Source organism: Chanodichthys erythropterus, chromosome 18, assembly GCF_024489055.1.
Source record: "Chanodichthys erythropterus isolate Z2021 chromosome 18, ASM2448905v1, whole genome shotgun sequence".
NCBI classification, from domain to species: domain Eukaryota; kingdom Metazoa; phylum Chordata; class Actinopteri; order Cypriniformes; family Xenocyprididae; genus Chanodichthys; species Chanodichthys erythropterus.
This window is the reverse complement of record NC_090238.1, coordinates 21,405,621-21,422,786: the sequence shown is the minus strand read 5'-3', so window position 1 is coordinate 21,422,786 and position 17,166 is coordinate 21,405,621. Positions and strand designations below refer to the sequence as shown.

At 36.0% G+C, this 17,166-nt stretch overlaps 1 protein-coding gene across 1 annotated transcript in view; it reads left to right on the top strand.

The window, feature by feature from the left end:
• Nucleotides 1-12,760, top strand: part of htra1a (HtrA serine peptidase 1a) — a 36,245-nt gene extending 23,485 nt beyond the window's left edge. The window contains exons 4-9 of the mRNA XM_067367272.1: nucleotides 6,378-6,572; nucleotides 6,775-6,807; nucleotides 10,281-10,395; nucleotides 10,517-10,574; nucleotides 10,840-10,935; nucleotides 12,367-12,760. Coding sequence (XP_067223373.1) covers nucleotides 6,378-6,572; nucleotides 6,775-6,807; nucleotides 10,281-10,395; nucleotides 10,517-10,574; nucleotides 10,840-10,935; nucleotides 12,367-12,535 — 666 coding nt within the window. The 3' untranslated portion in view covers nucleotides 12,536-12,760. The remainder of the gene's footprint in view (nucleotides 1-6,377; nucleotides 6,573-6,774; nucleotides 6,808-10,280; nucleotides 10,396-10,516; nucleotides 10,575-10,839; nucleotides 10,936-12,366) is intronic.
• The last annotated feature ends 4,406 nt before the right edge of the window (nucleotides 12,761-17,166 follow it).

Sequence of the window (17,166 nt, the reverse complement as noted above, 5' to 3'; positions counted from 1 at the left end):
ACGTGGGAAAAGAGCAGTAGTTTTGGCTATTTGAGTGTGGAAGCAAGATTAGAAGTATGCACAGGCATAGAGGATATGCATGGTATAAACTACCATGTGGGACAGCGATGTGGAAATAGAATGTCATTGAAACCTCTTAACCCCCCTCCCCTCCCCCCAAACACACACTCAGAAACTCACTAGTCTGAACTCGTCTCAGGTTTGTAGTATACAGTATATTTCCAGCTGTTCTGTGGTTGAATACACCAAGAACGTACGGGAAGGAAGGAAAATCATAATTAACATCTATTTAATATCGCATTTGTCAAATACAATGAGAGCAATAAATAAAGCAAAGAAGTCTCCAACTTCTTTGTCTTCATTTATCCAAGTATACATGAGGTAATGCATATACACAATGTCAAAATTTGAAACATTAAATACATGTTGCGTGTCACCTGTCTTTCATCACACAATTCCAAGGCCAGTTGTAGTGTGATTATCTTGTATACATGCTAGACAATTAAAGTTGTCACAAAAACAGGCTTGTATGAATTCAGACGGACTAGTGCATTTACATGACATTTGAAAAGTACTTATTCTTTTAGGGCCCTATTTTAACGAGCACATGGTCTAAAGCGCACAGCGCAATGCACTTAGGGCGTGTCCGAATCCACTTTTGCTAGTTTAACAACGGGGAAAATGGTCGGCGCACCCGGTGCATGGTCTAAAAGGGTTGTCCCTATTCTCTTAATGAGTAATAGGTGCAATAAAGTCTCATCTCCCATTCCCTTTAAAAGCCAGTTGCACTTGCGCCTTGGTGAATTTGCCATTTACATGGTGGAATTCGCAAGCAAAAAAAAAAAAAACGGAATGCTTCTCTAGCGAGTAAAAGGATCTGCTCGTACGCAAGGTTAAATCGCATTAGCAGACCATCTCCAGGAAAAGCCGGATTCCACCAAAGCATTTTTATCTTTATGCACACAATACTCAGTGCGTACAAGCATACAAAGTATACGTGCGCATATAGGCGCATATTACTAACGCGCTCTTTAATATATATATCAGTTGGTCATTGACTTTAGACCAGGTTTCAGTTGGTCAATGGCGCAGTCTATTTCAGTTGCCTCAAAATAGCAATGCACCTACAATGTGGCTGAACACACCTCGTTTTCAGACCAGCACACCCATGGGCACACAAATGGGCCCAAATGCATTTGCTATTTAAACAACATGCCGCAGGACATGAAAATGATAACTGCATCAGGTGTCACGCCTGCCGCAGCATTGCGCGGGGTGTATGAAAATACGCTTAATGTCACTAATGCTGTATCTCAAACATGAGTACAAAATCAATTTGATTCAAACATTTCTCGTCATATTCTTTCAAGACCAAATTGAGTGAATGAACCAATGAAAGTGAAGCTACAAACATTTGTTTTATAGCTCTATACTTAGTGTATGTCAGTATTTGTCTTATCTGTGCCTGTTTTATTACTCATAGGGAATTTTTGGAGAAATCCCAAAGACAAAGGTTATGCTATACTTGTGGAGGTTTCCTTTGGGAAGAACCTTCAATAGCTCACTCACTGAAAATATCTTACAGCCACATCCAACACAAACCCACCAAGTGGAGAATTCTGTGCTTGCAAATAAACTGTTGCTTATCTTCTAAAGTCCCTCAAAGCGCAATAATTAGTAAGCACAACTTGAGACAAGGTGCCTACTGACGGGCAAAATGATGACAGAGCGGGACGGTGATCTCAGTAACTGGTTCCTAGTTTTTACTGCATGTGGCTAATGATGTCTTTTGAATGCTTCTTTTTTTGCATTTGTTCAGAACGTGACTAACTGCAAACTGATGTTTAAAGGCAGACACACATTTTTAGTAATGCATGGGAATGTCAACCTGTGGAAACTCTGTCACTCCACAACAACCTTCTAATAATAAACTAAACCTTCGTCAGACTGTTACCCATTTTACACCCAAAGTATAGTGGAATGTTTTTTTAAAATGTGGGCAGTGGAAATACTGTTTGATTAAAATGAACTCAAAAGGGAATTAAAATCACCTCAATAAATAAAATATATCATTACCAATTTAATAGGTGAGGAAATTGACTATTGTTTTGTTTTTTGTTGTTTTTTTTTTCACATCCTCCACATCATTGTTTGAGAGGTGTCCTTACCCTTTACAGAAAATCAAGTGATATTTGTTTTCATTGTTGTTTTCATGTTGTTCTCTGTCTGACATGAGTCTGGTTGGTATGTGCATATAATATATCTCTACTGAAATGAAAGTAGATAAATCTTGTTTTTCTTTTTTTTTTCTTTTTTTTTTTGCCTATCTTAAGACACGTCTTCTATTTCTGTTTGGAGACCCTTATGCTAGTCTTATCTTGAAGGTCTTACAGGGACAACAAAGTCTTCTTTCTCAAAGATCTACTAATGTTTCATTGGCATCGGGTGAGGGTGAGACGTGTCCCAGATTGACGGGTATTCTCAGACTGCAGTATCATTAACAAAGACACCTGGGTAACTCAGCACTGTCATGCTTTTATAGGCCAGATGGATGCAGGTGTTAATGCTGGTAAATGTTTATAAGGAACTGATGACCTGTAGTCTCACATAGCAGAGCTTTATTAGAGTTCATGGCCTGTTAGGGTAATCTCTAGCCTGGGTGCCAGCCCAAACCCCGCCCACAACATTTTTTGGACGGGAAGTTCGGTCTGGACCATAGACAGTAAAAGAAATGGACACAGCGACCCCATTGGAACTCAATTGAGACAAGTGAAGCCCATTTTTAGCGATTTTTAGCACTTCCGTTTCTGACGCACAGACTCAAACTAAGCTTGATGATGTCAGCAACCTGTCTGACAGATGTAAATCTTCTAGTAGCCGTGCGTGCAAACTGCCATCGTTAATCTTGCAGAGACGGCGAGCTTGTGCGGGGAGTTCTTTGGCGTGAGTGAGCAGGAGTAAGTATTCTGATTAATTAGTTTGTACAGTATTTTAAAATGTAACGCCAGTACGCCATATTAAGTTAATGCATACTATTGCCTGCGAGCTTCTCCTCCTGTCTGTAGGCTACGGTAATTTCTCTACTGTGCGACAGAGAGTCGAGTGGTTATGACGCAATCGTTAGCCTATTTTTACAAAAACTGTTTCTACAGGGCCATAATGTAACATAGAAGGTAATGGAGCCCTTTATGAGTTTTCGTGTATCTTTAGAAATAAATAATGGACAAATGGAGTCTTTAAACGCCTCAGATGTAAAGTTATTCGCTGTCAAAGTGACGCCAAAATGAATGGGAGTCAATGGGATGCTAACGCAAGTGAAGTTCTGCTACAAGATGGCGGCACGCGGCCGACTTCAACTTCCGGTCGACTTCCTTGGGCACTGGTCTGGACTCGATCCATTGTGGAGTAATTATGCTCGGCTCCCAGAAGGCCGAGCCAATCAAATTGCCAGGGCGGGCTTTAATCGATGATGGACAGGCTATCTGTGGTTACGTAACCACCCACGTCAACAAAGAGCGCTTGGGTTGAATTGGTTTTCACCAAGGATGACTGCAGCTGGAGAAGTAAGATGTTTAGATTCCGCTATCACGTCTGTAATAAAAGAAATCGACAGCGCATTAATTTTAAAAGACGAACAAAGAACCGCGATCAAGGCATTTGTCGATGGGACAGATGTGTTTTCCGTCCTTCCAATGGGATTCGGCAAAAGTTTAAGTACAAATTCAACATGCGTCACTTACTGCGTTGCTCTGATTGGTTGTAGGTCTATCCAATTGAGTGCAGAGTTTTTTTTTTTACTGGTTCGGTTAAGACATGCCCCATAATTCAAGTGCAATGGAGCAGTATCAGACTCACATTCTGCCTAGAATATGAGTATGACGAAGTCAGCCTAGGTAATCTCACAACCTGCTGAAATGACCAATGTAACTGGTCAACATCATATGTTGTATGTCAGAGTAGCTTGTCCTATATATACAATATACGTGCTTGGCATTGTACTTGGTGATGTGAGGCTTGCATGTAGCTGCTTGGCCATCATGGAAACCCATTCCATGAAGTTCCTGCAACACAGTTTGCAGTTTTTGTGCTGATATTAACGCCAGTGGAAGTTTGGAACTCTTCATTTATGGAATCAGCAAATCGTTGGTGACTTTAACACACCATATGCCTCAGCACTCTGTGACTTATGTGATGGTCTTCTGCTTCGTGACTGAATTGCTGCTGTTCCTAAAGGCTTCCACTTTCCAATAATACCACTTAGAGTAGACCTTGGAATATCTAGTAGGGATTAAATTTCATAAACTGCCTTATTGCAAAGATGGCATCCTATCATAGTACCACACTTGAATTCACTAACCTCCTCAGAATGACTTTTTTTCTGAAAAAATGTTTGTATGCAGCCTGCATGGCTATAGGTGCTTGATTTTATATACCAGTGGCAAGGGGTCTGATTGAAACACCTGAATTCAATAGTTAAGAGGTGTCTCTCAATACTTTCTTCCTCAGTGTATATAAAGAGTAACAATATATAAGCCTATATAGATAAGTACAACAAGTTTATATACACTTAACTGGGCCTTCATTTATATATATTTATATATAGTACATTACAAAGCATTAACATCACAAAGCTCTGGCAGCATTTTTGATATCCTGCCAATGTATAATCAGTGCTCTAATATACTGATAATTGCCTATATTTTGAGTTCGGACATGAACACTGAGTCATCTTTGTGGTGAGGAGAAAGAGCGAAAAATGAAGAGGGAAGCTTTCATGGTGGTTTTCCATGTGGATGTTAAATGGAAACTATCATTTCACACAGACACAAAATGGTTGACTAACATGCCACATTGACACAAAATGGCTGACTTAGCTTCACTGTGGATAATAAGTGGTGTGAGTTCTAATGTGACCTTTGTGTCTGAAGCATGATCTCATCTTTTTGAAATGGTAACCCAATAGAGCTCTGATGTTCCGACCAGGAGCATGGGCAGCGTTTGGCTGATCTTCGATTACGGCACGCGCACATATTCGCATGGATATATATTGCAGCTGTGAGATTCTTCATTTGGGCGGCATACACAATGTTGATTTAGACTGCTTTTTAATATAAACTGTGAAATATGTGCAATAAACCTGAATTAACATTTCATGAACACCGCATCATACTGACGTGACATTAATTGCTGTGCATCATTTTGGCCCCTAGGAAAGGAGGAGGGAGTGATAGATTTCTTTGTCTGGTTTGCCAGTCATCATCATCTTTATCCTACACTATTTTTAAAACCACAGTAGCGCAGGTCGAGTTCGCTGAGAGTTCACCTCATGATAAATGCTCAGGATCAGTTTACTGCTCTGGATTTACAGTTTCCTTCCCCTCTATCATGTAGATACAGCCCGAGTAGAAACTGTACGGTAACAAGGAAGCCATTTTGTTTCTTTCTGAAGTTGTCTGAATATTTTGATTTCGTTGAGTTATTGTTTATGATGTTAGTTCAGATATAACAACAAAGATTCTTCCAGCCTAACATTTTATGTTAGGATAATAGGTAATATTGTGAAACCTCTTCCTGTATTATCCTGATCAGGCCTTAGAGAGCATGAAACAGTCATTACACAACCTCTAATTTCCCTCATTAACCTTTCAGTATTTTTATTTTTTTTCTCGGTAAAGACATCTCATATCGCTGTCATCTTAACTATCCCCAAAATACCCGCAATTCGTAAAAAGCCCATACACGCAAGGCAAAATGAAAATGTGTGTACATATCAAGCTCAGCGTGTCTGTTATCCACTCTCTGACTCTATTTTTACCGTCAGTAAACAAACTAGACACCAGTGCAATGGCTAAACAGGCATATTCTGTTGTCACGATGATCGTCCTAATCAAGCCCCCTGTGTTGAGAGGGGAGATTCCGTAAATGATTCCCTACAGGAAGGGCAAAACAGCATTCTGATTTGTCCCGTCCTGTCCTAAGTGCTTATTTTTCCATGATGTCATAAAGGTTGCCTGGCGATAAGGTTTCAGAGGTCTGAATTTAAAATCCAAACTCCTGTTTAGCAGACACTTGATAGCGGACACACAGAGGTGTTAGGATAGGACTGTTAGAATGGCAGTTCAGGAAATTGAAGAGTAGAATTATGGAACGCCTGCATAGAAGCATTTATCACATGACTGAATTTGCAATGTCATAAAGTTGCTAGAATGTCAAAAACAGCTGTGTTGGGTGGCCACTATTGGATATCAATTAAAGTTCTTTTATGAACTTTTGCAGGCTTTAAGTTTGTGAAAGTTTAGGCTATTCCTGTCTTATGAGCAGATACTGAAATAAAGGCATTTCCAACATAACAGTTTTTTTCTCTTTCTGACCAACAGAGTAAGCTTCCTGTGCTTCTACTTGGCCGATCGGCTGACCTCAGACCAGGAGAATTTGTGGTTGCCATCGGCAGCCCATTTTCCCTCCAGAATACGGTTACCACAGGGATAGTAAGCACTACGCAGAGAGGCGGAAAAGAGTTAGGTCTACGAAACTCAGATATGGATTACATTCAGACTGACGCCATCATTAATGTGAGTGAAGTATTGCACTCTTTGTAACTGCATTTTATTTATTGCTTAATTTTTAAACTTTAAGTCATTGATTGTTTTATTAATTTTGATGTCTGTCTCTCCATCTGATGGTCTTACCATGTGGCTCACGCATTGTGCACACACACACAAATCAAACATATAACCCAATCATGTCTTAACACATGAAATGTCTCTTTTACAGTATGGCAACTCAGGAGGACCATTAGTCAATCTGGTGAGCATTTCCGCATTCCAAAACTGTTCAATAAAATCCCATATGAACATGAATATACACTATATATTTGCACAGATCATGACTGTGTGGTAATCATCAGGACCCATTTACATGTCTGGTGTTACAGTAATGTTACCCCAGTGAGACCCAGTGTAATTTGACATGGGGCAACTCTAACCATCAGTCAGATGTGTCAAAAGGCATCTTTTTAAAGTTCATGTGCCAAGGATTACAGTAAAGAGTGAATATGTTAGTGATAATGTACATTATCAAAGGAAAATCCTGATCAGGACCTGCAGTGGAGGGGTCTTGTATCATCCTAAAGGTTTTTTGGTGTGATGATGACCATTTGGCTGGACATTATCCTACTGTACTTACTACATGGTTACTTACCATATAAATAAATAATTGGACATGAAATACTTATTTGAGTCATTGTTACTTTTAGTATTATTTATGTACTATTATAGTATTTATGAATACTTTCTTTTATTTTCAGTTTTCATTTTAATTTTGAGTAATTGTTATGTGCTTTTTTTTTATATTTCTATTGTTTTATTTTGTTTTTTTCTGTTTTAGTCATATTTATTATTTCAACTTAAACATATTTTTTCAGTTTGTTGCCAAGGCATCATTTCTAATGTAATATTTAAATATATATTTAAATATGTAATATTTACATTTACATTGCTAAATTTTAATGACCAAAAATCATTTTTAATAGTTTTGGTTAAAAACTATTAAAAACATTTCCGCCACTAAAAAAAAAAAAAAAACTTTATATCTCAGAATTCTGACTTTTTATCACGTAATTGCGACTTTATATCTCAGAATTCTGACTTTATATCAAGCAATTGCGACTTTATATCTCGCAATTCTGACTTTTTATCACGCTATTGCGACTTTATATCTCAGAATTCTGACTTTATATCACACAATTGTGACTTTATATCTCAGAATTCTGACTTTATATCACACAATTGCGACTTTATATCTCAGAATTTCGACTTTATATTACGCAATTGCGACTTTATATCTCAGAATTCTGACTTTTTATCACGCAATTGCGACTTATTATCTCGCAATTCTGACTTTATATCACGCAATTGTGACTTTATATCTAGGAATTGTGACTTTATATCACGCAATTGTGACTTTATATCTCAGAATTCTGACTTTATATCATGCAATTGTGACTTTATATCTCAGAATTCTGACTTTATATCATGCAATTGTGACTTTATATCTCAGAATTCTGACTTTTTATCACGCAATTGCGACTTATTATCTCGCAATTCTGACTTTATATCACGCAATTGTGACTTTATATCTCGGAATTCTGACTTTATATCATGCAATTGTGACTTTATATCTCAGAATTCTGACTTTATATCATGCAATTGTGACTTTATATCTCAGAATTCTGACTTTATATCATGCAATTGTGACTTTATATCTCAGAATTCTGACTTTATATCATGCAATTGTGACTTTATATCTCAGAATTCTGACTTTATATCATGCAATTGTGACTTTATATCTCAGAATTCTGACTTTATATCACACAATTGTGACTTTATATCTCAGTATTCTGACTTTATATCACACAATTGTGACTTTATATCTCAGTATTCTGACTTTATATCACGCAATTGTGACTTTATATCTCGGAATTGTGACTTTATATCATGCAATTGTGACTTTATATCTCAGAATTCTGACTTTATATCATGCAATTGTGACTTTATATCTCAGAATTCTGACTTTATATCACACAATTGTGACTTTATATCTCAGTATTCTGACTTTATATCACGCAATTGTGACTTTATATCTCGGAATTGTGACTTTATATCACGCAATTGTGACTTTATATCTCAGAATTCTGACTTTATATCATGCAATTGTGACTTTATATCTCAGAATTCTGACTTTATATCATGCAATTGTGACTTTATATCTCAGAATTCTGACTTTATATCATGCAATTGCGACTTTATATCTCAGAATTCTGACTTTATATCACGCAATTGTGACTTTATATCTCGGAATTGTGACTTTATATCACACAATTGTGACTTTATATCTCAGTATTCTGACTTTATATCACGCAATTGTGACTTTATATCTCGGAATTGTGACTTTATATCACGCAATTGTGACTTTATATCTCAGTATTCTGACTTTATATCACACAATTGTGACTTTATATCTCAGTATTCTGACTTTATATCACGCAATTGTGACTTTATATCTCGGAATTCTGACTTTATATCACGCAATTGTGACTTTATATCTCGGAATTCTGACTTTATATCATGCAATTGTGACTTTATATCTCAGAATTCTGACTTTATATCATGCAATTGTGACTTTATATCTCAGAATTCTGACTTTATATCATGCAATTGTGACTTTATATCTCAGAATTCTGACTTTATATCACACAATTGTGACTTTATATCTCAGTATTCTGACTTTATATCACGCAATTGTGACTTTATATCTCGGAATTGTGACTTTATATCATGCAATTGTGACTTTATATCTCAGAATTCTGACTTTATATCATGCAATTGTGACTTTATATCTCAGAATTCTGACTTTATATCACACAATTGTGACTTTATATCTCAGTATTCTGACTTTATATCACGCAATTGTGACTTTATATCTCGGAATTGTGACTTTATATCACGCAATTGTGACTTTATATCTCAGAATTCTGACTTTATATCATGCAATTGTGACTTTATATCTCAGAATTCTGACTTTATATCATGCAATTGTGACTTTATATCTCAGAATTCTGACTTTATATCATGCAATTGCGACTTTATATCTCAGAATTCTGACTTTATATCACACAATTGTGACTTTATATCTCAGTATTCTGACTTTATATCACGCAATTGTGACTTTATATCTCGGAATTGTGACTTTATATCACGCAATTGTGACTTTATATCTCAGAATTCTGACTTTTTATCACGCAATTGCGACTTTATATCTCAGAATTCTGACTTTATATCACGCAATTGCGACTTTATATCTCAGTATTCTGACTTTATATCACGCAATTGTGACTTTATATCACGCAATTGCGACTTTATATCACGCAATTGTGAGATATAAACATGCAATTGTGAGTTAAAAAGTCAGAATTCTGAGATAAAAAGTCGCAATTCATCTTTTTTTTTTTGTGGCGGAAACGGGCTTCCATAGTATGAAGTTAAAATGATCAAATTATTTTATTTTAGTATATTATGTAAGAATCTAATATAATATGAGAGTCATGAAACATCATGAGACATGTTCTTGAATGTTCATGAAACATGACTTGAATGAAACAAGTTTAGATGTTACTACGTGATGTACATTTCCTAGGTTATTGGACATGAAAAGTCATTTTTAAAGTTTGTTGTTAACATAAGGATAATCGTGTGCATACCGGATCATTTTTTTCCCTATAGGATGGTGAAGTGATTGGGATCAACACATTGAAGGTGACGGCTGGAATCTCCTTCGCTATTCCGTCAGACAAGATACGTCAGTTTCTTGCTGAGTCATATGACAGATTGGCCAGAGGTATGACACAGCACATTCATATCCAGATCTGATATATGAGATAGAGTAGCGGTGTGTTACTTTATTCTTTGCTGTGTTTCAGTGAACTAACTTACATTTTGTTCATCTGGCCGTTTTACAGGACGAGGAGCGACCAAGAAAAGATATATTGGTGTTCGTATGATGACCCTCACTCCTGCGTGAGTACATAACCACATCCGTGCATCAAATGTGTTAATACCTACATTAATAAGGTGGATGTCATGACCTTATGGAAGACCTCACATGATTATGCAATCCTATGTAGATCTCTGTTTTTATACTCTGAGTGATTTATAGTACCATATTACACGGAGTGTAATTTAAACCTATTAGTTATATTTTTTTTGGGACAGAACATATTTCACTTCTTTAATTCTATGAAGTCAACAGATCTGATGTAATTCTATTCATTCCCACTCACAGACTGTCCAAAGAGCTGAAAGGTCGACTGCGAGACTTCCCCGACATCACATCAGGAGCCTATGTGATTGAGGTCATCTCCAAAACCCCAGCTGCAGCGTGAGTCACCAAAACTCGAAGTCCCATAATGCCAAGCAGGTCAAGAGTGCAGGTCAATTCGTTTGGCAACACTCACATGCTGTTTTTACTGGCCACATGCTCTCTGCCGTCATGCTTGGAGGGATATTGTCTTTGGCTCCATTTGTCTCCACATGTTTTAACTTTATGTTAGACTCTCATCAAAACACACTCACACAAAAACCTGCTGATGTTCATCATTTCAGCCCAACAGGTTTATTGACTCTCACAAAAACCTCTTCCCTCTTCCTCTGTTTTGAAACCATTATGTGCGTAAGAGCGAGAGAGACATCTAAAGTGCTGAAAATGCATATAAATTAAAGGGATAGTTCATCTAAAAATGAAAACTCTGTTTTATGCACCCTCATGTTGTCGTTCTAAACTTGTATGACTTTCACAAAAGAAGATATTTTTCTGTTATGTGTTGACTTTCAATTGACTTTCATTGTATGGACAGGAAAAAAACAACTAAAATATTCATACAGATCAAAAAAAATAAATCATGTCATGGAACAACATGAGGGTGAGTAAATGATGACAGAATGTTTATTTCCATGTAAACAATCCCTTTAAATTTGAATAACAACTTCCAGTTAGTGTAACTCAGGTCCAGTCACTGCCACATCATATCCGTTAGCATTTTCAGTGTATCTTGTCTTCATTACATGCTTGTTAAAAACAAAAGCAAACACATACAAAGGCAAATTTATGGTTTGCAGGTTCATGTGATGAAATTCTTTTTACATGAAACACTGTTTTGATATAATTCCATAACCACAGTCCAATCCACTGCCCACCACATCCTGAACCAGGACATTTTTAGTTTTCCTGAAAGCTTGGACATGTGAAGAACAAGCTCAGATGGCACCCAGACACACAAACAACGGCTTCTTTCCTCTCAGCGTGACACCACTACGATTATGATTCACAATTGAATAACAGATGATTACCAAATGTCACGCTTTCAATCCAACAAACAGGAAATACTTGTGAAGTCTAGTATATAACCTAGGTGGTTAGTCTGACAGAGCATGTGAATGCGATCTCAGTGTGTTTTGTTTGACTTAATATAGATGTAGGTGTATATATCTGAAATACGGTTTAAAAAGCCATTTGAAGTGATAAGGTTTGAATTATAGAGCCATTATGCTTTTAATGCTGATGTTTTGATGAAGCGTACAGTTCTACAACAACTGTAAAAATACATTACGTACAGCCCTCAGAGTTGGTTTTGGAAGCTATTTTGGAATAATTCTGGGAAATCCAGCAATATTTCATTTATACTGGAGAGGTTTCAGTCTTTGTGATGTAAATTCTCTTAAGAGGAATAAACCTTAATCAAAAAGATTATCTTTGTCCTCTTTAGTCCTCCTCTTCAAATGCTTTTCCCCTCTTCTTTTGTCTCTTCTGCAGAGGTGGACTTAAGGAACACGATGTCATTATTTCCATCAATGGTCAGCGCATCTCTACAGCAACAGATGTGAGCGCAGCCATCAAAAAGGACACCAGTTTACGTGTGGTGGTTCGACGTGGCAATGAGGACGCCATCCTCACTATCATTCCAATGGAGATTGACCCTTGAGGTGGTGCTCATCGACCCCACCAATGAACTTACCGGCTGTGTCCTCTGCCCCGCCCCTTAATGGACGTCTGGCCAATTGTCCGTGCTCTTAAAATGACGGGCAGAGTGAAAGCTCAGCCTGAGATTTTAGACTGTACAGAAGCACATTGATGTAGACTCACATTTATTAATGTTTTTATTTTAATCATAATGAATGATTTAGATGATGCTACTACTGTTTATTGTTCGACATAAGCCATTGGGCATGATTAGATTTTCCAGATCTTCTCTTTCAGTACCCAACGATTTAGTGCACAGAGTTTTTTTCTGAACTTGTTTGGAATTTTTTTGAAAAGATTAAAAACTTTTTGATATTGTGCTTTTCTAGAGCAAAAATGTTTCAAATGTTTTTAATAAAAGTTTTACTTGATACATTGAAGACTACAATTGCACCTGAAACTGGAAAAAACAAAATTCCAAAAAAAAAAAAAAAAAAAAAAAAAAATTTGCATGACAAAACATGGTGGTGTATTAACAAGACATTAATGGCAGTTACCGGTTGTATTTTTGATCTCTGCATCCAGATATTAGAGTCTGTTTAAGTCTATTCACTAGTGTTCAACAGTTTGGGGTCTGTAAGATTTAAAACAAACAAACAAACGTTTATTCAGCAAGGATGCATTCAACTGATCAGAAGTGACAGTATAGACATTTATAATGTTACAGAACATTTTCAAATAAAATTTTTCAAAGGTAAATGCTGTTCTTTTGAACTTTCTATTCATCAAAGAATCCTGAAAATAAATGTTTCACGGTTTCCACAAAAATATTAAGCAGCACAACCGTGTGATAATAATAAGAAATGTTTCTTGAACTCCACATCAACATATAATGATTTCTGAAGGATCATGTGACACTGAAGACTGGAGTAATGAAATTCAGCTTTGCTATCACAGGAATAAATTACATTTTAAACTACATTTAAAGGGTTAGTTCACTCAAAAATGAAAATTCTGTCATTTATTACCCTCATGCCGTTCCACACCCGTAAGACCTTTGTTAATCTTTGGAACACAAATTAATATATTTTTGTTTAAATCTGATGGCTTCTGGGAGCAATGTCACTTCCTCTGTCAAGATCCATAAAGGTAACGTTAACGTACTAAAAACATATTTAAATCAGTTCATGTGAGTACAGTGGCTCAATGTTAATATTATAAAGCGACGAGAATACTTTTGGTGATTTCAAAACACTGCTTCAGGAAGATTTGGAGCATAAATGAATCAGTGTATCGAATCATGAATCGGATCGCGGGTCAAACTGCTGAAATCACGTGACTTTGGCGCTCCGAACTGCAGATTTGACACACACATTCACTGTGCTCCGATGCTTTCTGAAGCACTGTTTTGAAATCGGCCGTCACTAAATAAGTCGTTATTTTGTTTTTTTGCCGCACCAAAAGTATTCTCGTCGCTTTATAATATTAATATTGAACCACTGTACTCACATTAACTGATTTAAATATGTTTTTCGTACCTTTATGGATCTTGACAGAGGAAGTGACATTGCTCCCTATGGAGGCCTCACGGAGCCATCGGATTTCAACTAAAATATCTTAATTTGTGCTCTGAAGATTAACGAAGGTCTTACGGGTGTGAAACGGCATGAGGGTGAGTAATAAATTACAGAATTTTCATTTTTGGGTGAACTAACCCTTTAACTATAAAACAGTTAGGCCCTATTTTTAAATTGTAAAAATATTTCACCTTATTACTGTTTTTCTGTATTTTTGATTAAATAAATGCAACCTTAAGAGACTTCTTTCAGAGACATTAAAAAAATCTTACTGACCGCAAACTTTTAAACGTTAGTGTACTGTACATGTATTTGCAAATCTAAGATATGCGACAAAGAAAACACAAAGTCATTCTTTGTCCAGAAAGATAAAAAGATTTTATCAATATTTTTATGCTGTTTACCAGTTCCAGCTGCTCAGCCAACCTTTTGGCTGAGTTAACTGTAGAAAAGCAAAATAAAATCAAATATGATCTTGTTCTGTTTTGCTGTGCACCTTACAGAATTGGCCAAAATCAAGTACTTTCTGTGTATGTCATTCGTGGCACACAGCCTTCAGCTTGCACTACCAGATGCCAAAAAAAAAAAAAAAAGAAATCAGGCGTGTTTTGAATTACAAGCCCAAAACTCTTGCATTATTGCCAGATTGTTCAGCTTCAACTTGTTTTATAACAGTCACTCTTATAGTAAGTTAACAGCACTGTTCTAAGTGTTTTAGGCCATGTAGTGAAAACTGATTTAGAAATCACTGATTTTGCATACACAACATATGTGTAATGCAGTGATTGATTGGAAATTTCCCATGACATTAAAAAGAGGTAAGAATTACAAGCAAACCTTAGCTTGTTTTTCCATGAATTAACTAAATGAACCACAGACTATTTGACCTTATTGTCCTGTGTTCAATAAACTCCAATGAACTCACGCCCTCTAGTGGTGATAGTTTGTAACAACACATAAACTGTTACATAACGGACATAAGAAACAAAAACATTAAAGTGAACTTCATGTGTATTTATTAATGATGTTGATGAGAGTTTTTGTGGTGAACATCAAATAAAATGTTGTGCTCTTTATTTATTCCAACCACAAAAAGTATATAAAAATACCATACTAAACATATATAAGGAAAAGGGCAAAACGAAGACAAATAGGCTAAGGTAAAGGTAAAACTTAAATCTAGGGTAAAAGGTACAAAACAACAAATAAGAGACAAACACACACCCACACACACACACACACACACACACACACACACACACATTCAGTGTTCCCATAAATTATTTCACGCTAGTAGGGGGCGCTATCACACTGTGAGAGCAGACAACAACACAGGCTCATTCAGAGTCCCAGCATCCTCCTCCCACTGCCAACCACAGATGAATCCATTCAGGGATGTCTTAATGATATCACAGTGATGTCAGACCAAAACAGATTTATGTATCATGAGTGAATGTTAAGTAGACAGTATTTTTAGCATAACATCTGTCTCAGTTACAGATTATATGTTTGGGACTGTTTTAACTAAGGCTATTCTTAAGGGAGTGTTGCAACTGGTGAATTTTCTATCATAAAGAAGCATATTCAAAACATTTACACATACAAAAAGTTCAAAAGTTTGGGGTTAGTTTTATTAATACTTTAATTCAGCAAAGACACATAAACTGTTACGTATACGTTGTTGTTCTGTTCCCTGAGTTTCCGTTTTCGGATTCTGTTAGAATAAAACTTCTGCTGCATTTAGATCCTGCTTCCTCTTGATTTCAACCACGTGTTACATAAACACGTAAAACATTACAAAAGATTTCTATTTCAAATAAATACTGTTATTTTAAGCAATCGGTTATTTAAAAAAAATATATATATTAAGCAGTACAATGCAACATATTAGAATAATTTATTAAGGATCATGTGACACTGAATACGGGAGTACTGATGCTTAAAATTCCGGTTTGCCATCACAGCAATAAATTACCATTTAAAATATATTACAATTTTAAATTGTAACAATATTAATATTAATGCTTAATGAGCATAAGAGACCCCAAACTTTTGAGCGATAGTATATACAACAAAGGACAAAGTTTATAGCTTTTAGAAAAACAAAAAAGAAAGAAATACATAGATAAAACATAAACCAAGATGGAGTCAAATTATACAATATATTATTTGTTTTGTTTTGTTTTTTTTTGTTTTTTTTTAAAGAATGTGGATAAACTAGAGCAATTTAGTCAATCCATTTTGTCCAATATTCTTCAGGTTTTTCTTCTTCTTCTTATTTTTTTTTGTAATTAATAATTATTTAATTAAATTATTTAATTCTGCATCACACATTCTTGCATATGTGTTTTGGGCTGTTTTTATTGTTGAAAAAAGAAACGTGAAGTCCGTACACTGAAAATAACTGCTCCAATAAATTATTTATTCAATGCAACGTTTCAACCAAAAGGTCTTTTTTTTGTTAAAAAAAGGAAGAAGGAAGACAAAATAAATAAATTCATTAAAAAAAAAATCAGGTTTGCATGATGTTAAAAAAAGTTGAGACAATATCAAAAGCAGCATGCCATAAATTTAGTCGTAACATTGGATCCATGCATACGAGAAGTTGAGAGTTCCATTGAAATAATGTCCAACAAAGACACTGTCACGTTCGTCTGTCCATTTTGTGAGGAGGATTCCAACGGTTGAGCAGCTAACAGTAAACATCTTTGTTGAGTGGATAATGGAAGGTCCCCAAAATCATTCAAAAAAGAGGCGTGGAGTCAAACATATATCACTGTCCAAAAGATATGATAAGTCCTGTGAGAACTGGGTCCAAAAAGGTGAGAGAGAGCGACAATCCCAAAAGAAGTGCAAGTATGTGCCTAGAGATCCTTGAAAACAGAGATTACACTTAGGAGAGGAGGATAGATTCATGTAGAAACGTTTCATAGGAGTCAAGTAATAAACCCTATGTAGTAATTTCGACCAAAAGGTCTTCATCAGGCACAATGATATTGTTGTTTGTTTGTAATTAACATGATTCTAAATCAATCTGAATCCATTTAAAACTATATTTGAGGATATAAGGCCCATG